At 24.2% G+C, this 11,742-nt stretch overlaps 2 protein-coding genes across 6 annotated transcripts in view; both read right to left on the reverse strand.

Annotated features, from left to right (window-relative positions):
* Positions 1-846: 846 nt before the first annotated feature.
* Positions 847-7,384, reverse strand: LOC100745185 (regulator of G-protein signaling 7). Of its 4 annotated transcripts, none has more exons than XR_002947509.2 (14): positions 6,968-7,384; positions 6,454-6,606; positions 6,078-6,303; positions 5,911-6,007; positions 5,769-5,819; positions 5,242-5,397; positions 4,901-5,124; positions 4,573-4,793; positions 4,307-4,420; positions 4,102-4,227; positions 3,789-3,975; positions 3,519-3,611; positions 1,982-2,176; positions 847-1,540 (listed from the first exon to the last, which is right to left on the reverse strand). XR_002947509.2 is itself a non-coding variant. In XM_003492791.4 (13 exons), the coding sequence occupies exons 3-13, from the start codon at positions 6,294-6,296 to the stop codon at positions 2,111-2,113; spliced, it is 1,554 nt and encodes a 517-aa protein (XP_003492839.1). In that variant the 5' UTR covers positions 6,297-6,303; positions 6,454-6,606; positions 6,968-7,384; the 3' UTR covers positions 847-2,110. The 4 variants fall into 4 exon arrangements, 1 of the variants encoding a protein (XP_003492839.1); XR_001102608.3 differs by having other exon boundaries at positions 847-1,545; XR_001102607.3 differs by having other exon boundaries at positions 847-1,910.
* Positions 7,385-7,773: 389 nt separating this feature from the next.
* The window catches only part of LOC100745065, a 12,424-nt gene continuing 8,455 nt past the window's right edge, over positions 7,774-11,742 (reverse strand). The window contains exon 11 of one of the 2 annotated variants that reach the window (XM_012390710.3): positions 7,774-9,514. In XM_012390710.3, the coding sequence (XP_012246133.1) occupies positions 9,505-9,514 (10 nt within the window). In that variant the 3' untranslated portion in view covers positions 7,774-9,504. Of the gene's footprint in view, positions 9,515-11,002; positions 11,245-11,742 lie in introns of those variants that run through there. The other variant, XM_024370615.2, reaches the window with a different exon arrangement.

Raw genomic sequence — 11,742 nt, forward strand, 5'->3', positions numbered from 1 at the left:
TATTTTACGTTATCACTAAAATACTATTTTTATTGTCATAGACGTTTGCTCTCTTAAAATTTATGTATGAACTGTAATCAAAATTTGTTATTTATTATAATAAGCAATAAAATTTGAATACTTATTCAGCAGTTAAGTATGGTATTTTTATTATTTTTTTTTAATAATGTGTAATTATATGATTTAAATGATATTTTAAGTTTATTAATAATTAGAAAATAATTTTAATTACTATTGGTTTACATTACAAGTAGAATTACATGTATTTGATTTCAAGTGCTATTATATAGTCATTGTGATTCCCTACATGAATCATATTTATGTTCCTTTTAGCATGCCTGATGTTTCTTTTCAGTATTGATATTTAGGAATATCATTGATATCTGCTAAATTTCTTTTTTATTTGTTTTTATATGACATTTTATATTTCCTTTTATGTAAATTACATCTTTGTAAGGATCCAAAATAAACTGTATTTTACCGAAAATATAATATAAACTGTTATTCAATTTCATTAAAAAAGATAAAATTAAAGTTTTCTAATTCCATTAAGAAAAAATACTTAACAACAAAAAATTTTATAGAACGAATAGTATATATTTTGAAATTAATTTACTATTAAAAACAACTAAATATTATAGTCTTTAAAAAATACTTTAAAATACCCTAACAAACTACCTTAAAATACCTTCTAATTGCGATCACGCAGGAACAATCGATCACTATACTAAATTTAAATTACGTACATCATAAATAAAAAGACTACGGATAATTTTAAATAATGTTAAAAAATTGGAGATAATCTTACACAATTTATAAATTTTGGGTCAATGAATTACTGCTAGATAAAAGATCATACATCACTGTTCTTTTTTATACTATCTTATATTTATAATTACATTTTGTTCTTCTAATATATACCTGGCTTACAATACGTTTTAATATAATAAATATTACAAGATTGCAAATGCTTGATAACTTTTCGTATAATATTTTCGTCACTACAGGCGTATTTGTCTATTCATGAAAAATATAATTGATACGAAAATAGGTGTGTGGTATCCTATTGTTTCTTTCTTTATTAATCTTAAACAAATACTGTAGATTTTAAACATTGTCAAAGGCATACAAGAGTTATGTGTTACTCAGAAATGTAGGAGTTATATTTTTAATATTTGATCTCAATTACTTTACTTAATACAATACTTATTGTATTGACAAACATTTCATTTTTGTAAGATATGGAAGAGTATAGTGGAACATGTGCTTTAGTAAAATTTTATTGTATAATAATTACTAATGTACTATTAATCATTACATGTTAATCATGCATTTTAGTTTCTGACTGTTGTAACAGTTAATAATCTGAGATGCTTTTTTCTTTTCTTTTAAACATATGCATACCTGAACATAATTAATTTTTGTCGATGGAATATCAACTTATCAAAATTTCATATTTGAGAAATTCTTGATAGTCTCTTTAGAATTCCATGTAGAATTATTATTTTACAATTGTAGTGTTTACATTAATTTAGACTACCTATACTTGGGAAAAATATATTATAATAATTATAAATAATTAAATATCATTAATGACGTGTAATTTAATAAATAAATGTTTATAGAATTGCTCTATACAGTTATACAGTTTTTGCTTGTACTAATAATACGTCTATTGGAATAAATTATTTACAAAACCTATTTCAGGGCTTGGTATAATTTATCACTGAGCTGTTTAAGAATCATTCTGATCAATTCCATAAAATAAAAGGTAGAAGATGATGTTACAAACACCGTTCTTTAAACGTCCTTAGAATTGAACATTTATTAATTGTATACATAGATAATAAAATTAAAAAATTGACAAAAAATGGAGTTGATCAGTTTGGCTTCCAAGAGACTCAATTATTCTACAAAAAATTGTATGGAAGCAAGTGGAAAATTGCGCTAGATGCGGATTTAAAGTATTTTGCATACTTACTCTTTTTTAGCGTGATAGTAATAAAATGAACTGCATTGTCTCCTCTTCGAATCATTCTGAATACGAAAACATAACACGAGACTTGGAAAGATTCCCAAAACCATTTATGAAAAATTTTTAAGCTGGTGATTACGACGTGGCTGTGTCTCTGCGCCCGCTGAACGATACAATAGAACGAATACCTTTTACCGAAGTCTGAAATAATTGAACAAAGGATGTAATTTTATTAACAGATGCTAAGACTTCTTTTTTAAGCTAATTTTTTAAAATGTTTACAAAACTCTCGAGTTTGCAGCGGATTACTATTTAAGAAGTTTTAAGTATATGCAATATAAGTGTTATGAAGTCTTATAAAGAACTATAAAAATGTTATTAATAATATTGACAGCGATAGTGATGTCGAGGACGATAATAATGATAATAATGTTGATGATATTCATAATGTCTATTATGTAACATTAATATAAAAACTTTACATTTTGGTTGCATAAACTAATGAAGTTAAATTTTTGACATCGTTGAGTAAAAAATTGTTTCCAACAAAAAGAACTGTTTGAAATCTTTAGATACTGTTAGAGATTTGAATGTGATTCTTGAGTATATACATACACAATCACGTATAATTATTTAATTACGAACATTAATATTATTAAGTATTATTTTTACAATTTGTTTGGGTCATTTTTATCATCTAATTACATTAAATAAATTGACAAACCTTCTACAAACTGATATTTTATAATTGTTAGTTACCGACTTGTACTATTTTTTGCTTGGAGTTAATATAAATATAGTGTTATAATTTTTCATTTCTTTTCTTGAAGTAGCTAGGTGATACATACATCAGTAGTGAAAAAGTAGTTAAAAACTAAATTAGGAAAAGACTGAAGAATGTCTGAAAAAATATAAAACATATACAAATAATAATCTGCTAAATAAAAACTATCTAAATAAAAAAACTATCTCCACAACAATCTCAAAGTCACAGTGGAAACCAAATATCTCAAAAAGCAGGCTACAAGATTATAATTATTAAAAGATCAAATACTGTGTATGCATATAAAAAATGTTGTGTACAAAAATTGCGAAAAAATTGAAATAAATAAATTTAAATAATATAACAAGAATGCAAATAGTATTATAGGACAACAAAATTAGTAAATAATATCATAACAATAAGCTATATATTGTAATGAAATATTATACAAAATATCTTATCTAAATGATAATGATAATGCAGACAAAGATGATAGTGACGAAGACGACCATAACGATGGCGATGATGAAGACAAATAACGACGTTAGTGGTAATGATGACGGCAGCAGTAAAGATGATAATATATATATATATATTCATAATTGTTTTTATAAATTAAAATAACAGCATTAGGAATATTAAAATAACAGTTACAATAACAATTACAATTATAATAATTGTAACTATATTAATAACTGCGTAATTACTACGTGTCGGGGTGCTACTACTCATAGTAGTGATCTAATATGTCAAAATATAATTTATAAATGATATATTGACCTTTTTCTTCGAGCCACTGAGAAAATCCTTATACATTTCCGAGCGAAGATACCTGGAGTAACTATCGCTTTTCATCAGATGATAAACGTGCGCCTAAAATTGAATACCACAGAAGATTGTTTTATTATTTTCTCCATTATTATTATTATTTCTAAGCTTTTATTACATTTAATTTATTCGATCTTAATATTTCAATAAATTTCTTGAATAAATATCTTTTCTACGAAGTTTCTTAATTTTAACTTGTAAAATCTTGTTTGTAATTTGTACCGCTGTTATGTCGAAACACCATCGATCAGGTTTTTGTAAATGCTTCTTTGTTAGCTCATAGGACTGGCAATCGACGTTAATTGGACAACTAGCATCTGGACCCAAATACTCATTCCAAATTTCGTTCACTTTATTTTGAACTTCTTTTTGAGGTAATGTTTTCAATTCTTGCACGGCTTCCCAAAATCTACGTATATCAACGAGGAATTTGTATTTTTAATCTCTATAGTTGTATTTTATTTTATAGAGATATTCTAGTCCAAAACTTGAATATGACTATCTAAATTAGAATATCTTCCTACTATTAACTTACTTTAGATTTTCACCACTGAACTCTTTATCCAGAAAGCGTATAAATTGTTCTCTACCAACAGGATCTTGTAGCAATTCTTGAAGACTAAAACCCCATCTTTTTACTCTTCTTGTTGATATTTCTTTGCTATTTAAAAAAAATCAGATGTATTATCTTAATAATGTACATATAAATAAGTATAATATAAATTAAGAAATACACGTACGCTAATTTTTCTTGCTCCCACATTTCAGGATTATCTGATATCCATGGATTTGTGAATTCAGGTTGTATGAAAAAAGGATCATACTCTACATACTGCTCAAAATATGCAATCAGACTAAAATAATTACAATTAAAAATACTTAAAAATAAGATATGTAATTTAAGCAAATTAATATTGCTTAAAATAAATTAATTATATAACATCATACAGTTTTGGCAAAAATTTACAATAATATTCGATAATATTTAAAGATGATATTTACTTACGCTTCTGAAACTTTCGAGACTTTTATATTCGATCTATCTAGTCTAGATTTCAACATTTCAATCTCCTTATTTAACGATTCTATCGATGATATCGAGAACGATCCTGAATGTGAAGGAATGTCGGTACTAGTCATACCTAAATGTTTGTTTAACTTCGAAATTGGTTTATAAGTACGGCATGCTTTCTTAATGTCCATTTCTGTCGTATTAACACATCCAGGCTGGAACATATAATAATTATATAAGTTTCCTATTATATTAAATATGTGATCATTATTCAATAAGAAATACTTTTTCAAAAAATACAAATAAAATTAGATATTATTACCATTGGTCTATATACATCCCAGAAAGCTCTTTCCTGACTATCCAGTACCTTTCTTTCTAATTTATCTCGCTTTTTATCGACTTTGCTTTGTGCTTCTGCTTGCATAAAAATGAACTCCCATTTCCTCGAAAACATTTTCTGTAACTTAGCTAAATTTTCAGCCTCATAATCTGCTAATTCTAAACGTGTTTTATTTTGCATCGTTCTTTTGCATAAATAGACAGCTATAATATTAAAGTTAAATATAAATTCTTTTACAAATAATTTGATATTTATATAATTAGTACAAGAAATACATTTGTGTAATCAATGCTAAATTAAAAAAAAAATAGTTTTCATACCATAATCAGTATTTTCTGGTTCCCAACAATTTGATGGCCAAAAATATGGTGTTTGAAACCTATAGAAAGTATTATCATTTTTTACAGTAAGGCAGTGGTCATCAATAGGGAAGAAATATCCATGAGATGCCATAAGATGTGCCACATGAAGTGCCTCTATCATATCAATACATTTCTAATTAGTTAAAATCAAATAACTTTTTATATGATTTATGAGGGAAAATCAACAATAAAAGAACATTTTAGAAATTAAATCATTCAATATTATTTATACAATTAAATTGTTTGTCATTTTTTTATGTAATCTTCTTCAAATTCCATATCTCTTATTTTGTAGTAGTTACATTTTTTTAATCAATTAATAATACTAAGACAAGAGCTAAATAAATAACTATTACTTTGTGCTACTATTATACTTTGAAGGCTATGATTAATTATAATATAATTAATAGTTGAAAGCAGAAGCAAAAACCCTTTTATTTTGTGATTTTTCCCTAATGTTTATATACTTAATATTTTAATTGTACCTTGATCATCTATAGCCATGGCCTTCATCATCCATGATATTAAATCTGTACCTAAAATAATAAAGAAAATTAAGTACATTAATATCATATTAAAAAATAAAGAAAGAATAATAAAATATCAAATAAAATTGTAATATATTACCAGTAAAAACAGAAGGTGTTTTTGTCATAAAATTCTTTACCGTTTTCACTGGAACACCTGTAACTTCATCTGACATTTTTTCTACGATATCTTCCATCTACAATATACAGACAAATAAAATTAAAGATAAGAACATTTAAAAATTATAAAAAAATATTCTCTCTTACTTTCTGATACACAAGATAATTAGGTGTATCTTCGGCACATGAGGCAGTGATATGATATGTGGGACTACTTGGAGATTTGTCAACTGCTTGGCCATTTTGATTGTTACATTGATCTATTTGATTATCTCTACTTCTATATGGATCAGCTGTTCCTCCAATGTCATTATTTTCACCTGGTTTTCGGCGACATGCCGATTGTTCAGAATTCATAGTTACCATATCCAAGCTAAAACAGTATTTTGGAAAGATTTTTATTGCATTTATATTATTCAAGGTATAAAACAAATATAGGAGGTCCACTAGTGTTCGACCTTATTACTTAAAAAATTTAGTTTTATTAATTAATTTAGTTAGTTGAAAACAGAAATATATTTACCTTAAAAAAGTATATTCTCCATGACATGAATAAAAGAAAAGTGTCTTGTTTACATTATATTTATCAAGACCTAAGCCAATATCCGATTAATTGACTATTCACTATCACAAAGCCATGCCAATTATACATTTCACTAAGATGAGGCAGAAACAGCTGGTGAAAAAATATATAAATGAAATATTTCTTTATATTTCAATATATTTTCAGTGTATAAATCAATGTCACAATATATATCATTGTTTTATATATACATTTATAGCACGAAAAATGTAAATTTCAATAAATCAGAAAAATTTAAGCATTCTTAGATTTAAATTGATATTAAAAAGCGAAAAAATATAATAATAATTACAATATATGAATTTACTAGTTATTATAGTTAATTTCATATTCTAATCAGCCACAATGAAAATCAAATTTTCATACATTCTTTAAAAATGATCATCAAATTAAATTTAATTTACACAGAAAATTTTACTTCAACAAATGATTAGATAGTTAATAATAATATTACCGACTCTCAAGGAACAAAAACTAAATCTTCGAATGATCAACAGTGCCAATCATTCATGTTCTTTCTTGATAGGCAATTTCTCTATCAGAAATAATGATTCGACCTTTCCATATTAAAAAATATGCATCTATAGTATTTCACGATCTATTCGAAAACTTATTTTTGTAAGTCAAACTGTATTTGAAGCACAAATCTTCCTCATTACACGATCAATATTCCAAAATCACAAAACTATGAACACATTCTATTCGTTCGTAGAATTGCATTTAGACAAGATTGTTCCATTTTAAATAAATTGTTCGAATTATTTCATTAATGACAATAATTTACAAATAAGCCAATAATAAATTGTTTTTGATAGGCGAAATAATAGATCGGTGTTTTTACTATACATATATATACGTGAGATTCCTTTGTACATTCGAACCACGACTGCGCGTACAATTTCATGTTGCTACGACGATGGTGTAGAAAGCATATCATATCATATTCATATGTATAGCAGAAACGGAAATGATGTAAAAATCTGTGGAAATTAAAAAAATTAATTTTAAATGTTAACTAATTCATAATGTTAGTTAACCGTATTCTTTAGTAATAGAATATTTACATATTTACATGATAAATCAATAAAGATCATTCATTGATTTGACAATAAGAATTTTTACAAAATAACGTCTATTTTAAACATTTAGCGAAACATAAAAATGTAAAATGCTTACATATGTCTTTAATAAAAATATATCTAGTATGTGCAAATATTAATATCGATGTGTATTAATTAATGAGATTATTGAACTGCAACATGTTAGTAAACCATCTTTATTCTTTCATTTCTTGGTGTGATAAAATTCTTAATAAATTCAATTCCTTCTCAATATATATAAATTGTACATAATTCATTTCACAACGTAAGCGTACGCATTTCATGCGCGCGAATTCTATGCGAACTTAATGTACAGAATCGCGCATGCGTGTACGTACATACATATCTGTAAAATAATTACAATAATTATATTTTTAAGATCGCTAAATCAACACAGTACTATTCATTAATCGACTTTTTATTTTAATTTTAGTTATAGAGCTTCGTGATTGAAGAAATATATGAATATAGCTAACTATAACTATTGAATATTTCTTTTAATTTTTCGTAATGCTTCGTCAAAATTCAACGAAATATAATTAGGTATTATCCATTTACTCGTTACTTTGAACTCCATAAAGTCGTTATTAATTATAAAATAATACTTTAAAGTTTTATGTTATGTAATATTTTATCGGCTGCTTTTAATGTACGAAAGTAAATTTCGCGATTACGAATATATATGAAACATAATTTATGAGTTACTGATGATTAGTATTAATAAATTCCTGACACAGGCCAATGGCTTAATAAAATTACATTCATATCATGTCAATTTCATTCCTTCTTCCCTAACGAATTGTGTTCTATATATATTTATAGAAATAACATATTAAAGAAAAACTTTACGAATATACAATGTAACAAGTATACATTCTTCAAGTAACAAAGACTCAAATTTCAAGTCTAAGCATTGACTTATGTTTAAGTCAAGAACTTCTTATATACGTGTATATATATATTCTATACTTATATATAATAAAAATATATTATGTCAATATTGAAATTGTTTTACAATTCATAAATAAAAATCTGATGTTACATATAACAATTTCTGTAATACTTTTCCCTTAATGACGCAAATTGCTTTCAAAAGTAACAATTTTTTCATGGTGTGCATCTAATATGAGTGTGTATATATTGTTTAATTAAGTTGTATATACACGCTCATGTACACACATAGTAGTATAATATTACAATATTACAATTATATACATCCATCTCTACATTATGCACAACGTTTTCCGATCATGTGCAAATCATATGAATGCTAAAGTTAGCAATAACACATTTAAATAATTGATTTTGAAATATCAAAATAGCCACAGTTAGATCTCAAACTTTGTTTTGATAACTATAGCTGTTTTTTTATTCGTACTATAATATATATTAGATCAATTGTTTTCTAGACTAGAATCAAACACGTACTAACATTATCCCTAATACACATGAATGTGTATATGGATCCTGTATCTTTTTCACCTTCTCTGTTCATAAATTTAAACCTTTGAACTAAAACTGAACTGAACTAATGTATAAAACACTACAAATTGTCTATATATATACAGTAACATTTATAAGATTTACCTATATCTTTTCTTTTGTACAATATAATTTCCTTGGAACGACTCTATGAGCTGAACTTGTGTTCTTACAAAACCATCACGCACTATTAAAGCAGTCAAATAATACGTAGTTTTAGATCCTCCATTTAGCATATTGCTGATACTTTGGTTCAAGATCCATTGTCAGTTGCTTGAATTCGTCAATTTCATCGTCAAAATCGTAAAGATTGTTATTTTCCTCCATATATCTTCTCTTTAATTCTGTGTCTTCATATTCAACAAGATGCAATTCTCCTTCTTCTTTTTCTTCTTCAATATCATTGATTTTATTTTGTGCTACAAAAATTACGTTAATGATTCTTATAAAGTAATTTTATACTGCCCCATTTTTATGATAAATTAATTCATAGCATAGATAATCATTTGATACAGTAAAGTAAAATCTTTACATCAACTTCTTAAACAGTTCTTAAAAGGTTCAAAACGATAACTCAGAAATAAATGATACTTCAATAAAATATGATAAATATTATGAATATGATAAAAAGAAGTTGCAGTATTGTAACTCTATTCAATGCTTATATCTTATACCTTATATGATAAGGATAATATATAAATATTAATGATGAGGATACAATAAAATAAATAATATATACTTCTTAATTACTTTAATGTGGTCAATATATCATATACATATTATAAAAAAATACAGTAATTGTTTTTTCTAAAATTTTATGTTTAACAATGAATCAAATAAAATGTATATTAAACTTTTAAAAAATAAGATCTGTTATTAATTCAAATATCATTTTTAACTAAATAATGTCAGTTACATAAAATTTACAAAACACATACATACTTGTATCAACAATTTATATAGATTAAAAGGTTTTTGTAGCACTTTACTGTATCAATATAAATAAATAGTTCTTACAAATATAAAATTCTTAAAAAAGATGCGATAAAGCTTTTAATTTCTGCTTATACAACACTAGTGTTATGTGTTAAGTATTAAATAAGTTAAGTATTATATGGACCAAACTGTTAAGATTTTTTATTAGCATAGGAAATATACAAAAGTGAAATGAATTTTTATAGTATTTTTTAAAAGGAAAATTAATACGATTTCATTAGTCGAATGAAAGTTATTATAATAAGTGCAAGCGAGACATAAGATACTGTTGAAATCAGCATAAATAAAAGAAAAAGCATTACTTCTCAAATAAAATATAAAGTCTCACAAATTTTATAGGTATTATATTTTTCCACCAGATTCAAATCGTTTTTACAAAACAATGCGTTTTATAAATTTTTATGTTTATGGCGGTTGAATCAGTCCACTTTATACATAGATTAATTATATACAATTCTTAATTTCACATATCCAATATGATGCAGTATAATGAAGAATAAGCAGCATGAAATCATTTAGATAATATTAAGCATTAAAAATCTTTCTTCGTTATAATATACACAAGTATTCAGTTTGACTTTAATTATTTCCATTATTACATTATAATTTTATTTTAATAACATTTGTAAAGCAATTATTTAATGGTATAATGTGCGTATGTGCGCGCGCGCGCGCGCGCGTGTGTGTGTATGCGTGTGCGTGTGTTGCTTCGGCTCATATTTAATTCAGAATAAAGAAAATTAAATTTAACTAATGCTTCAATATAACAGAAGAAAATCATATCATAAGATCAGTCCAGTTAATTATACATGTGTGCCATAATACCAATATTATTCCAAATTAAAGCTAGCTTGAATATTTCAGATTAAAGGATTTTGTAAAAAATGAGACCATGTTCAATATATGGAATCTTGTTAATACAAAAAGCTTTATATTCACAATAAAAAGAATTTATTTTAAACTTCTTTTAAACATCAACTATGAAATATATGAAATAGTTCTTTCACATCAATTTTCAATATTTAAGATCAAAATTACAATAAATTACATGTTCTTCAAATTATATATACTGGAGAGAAATAGAATATAAAAATATTAATATCTAACTACAACATTTAATAAACATTTTCTTCTGAAATACCTTCAGTGTAATATAATATATATATATATATATATATATATATATATATAATATATTATATTTATATATATATATATATATATATATATATATATATATATATATATATATATATATATATATATATATATATATATATATATATATATATATATATATATATATATATATATATATATATATATATATATATATATATATATATATATATATATATATATATATATATATATATATATATATATATATATATATATATATATATATATATATATATATATATATATATATATATATATATATATATATATATATATATATATATATATATATATATATATATATATATATATATATATATATATATATATATATATATATATATATATATATATATATATATATATATATATATATATATATATATATATATATATATATATATATATATATATATATATATATATATATATATATATATATATATATATATATATATATATATATATA

This window comes from Bombus impatiens, unplaced genomic scaffold (genome assembly GCF_000188095.3).
Source record: "Bombus impatiens unplaced genomic scaffold, BIMP_2.2 scf_0852, whole genome shotgun sequence".
In the NCBI taxonomy this organism is placed as follows: domain Eukaryota; kingdom Metazoa; phylum Arthropoda; class Insecta; order Hymenoptera; family Apidae; genus Bombus; species Bombus impatiens.

What these genes read in the sequence shown, in the direction of transcription:
- LOC100745185 (XM_003492791.4), bottom strand. Translation starts at nt 6,296, where the DNA reads ATGGTAACTATGAATTCTGAACAATCGGCATGTCGCCGAAAACCAGGT. An exon ending in ATTATCTTGTGTATCAGAAA is followed by an intron (nt 6,008 to 6,077) that starts GTAAGAGAGAAT and finishes TGTATATTGTAG; the next exon opens with ATGGAAGATATCGTAGAAAA. An exon ending in TCAGTGGCTCGAAGAAAAAG is followed by an intron (nt 2,177 to 3,518) that starts GTCAATATATCA and finishes CAATTATTTCAG; the next exon opens with ACTTCGGTAAAAGGTATTCG.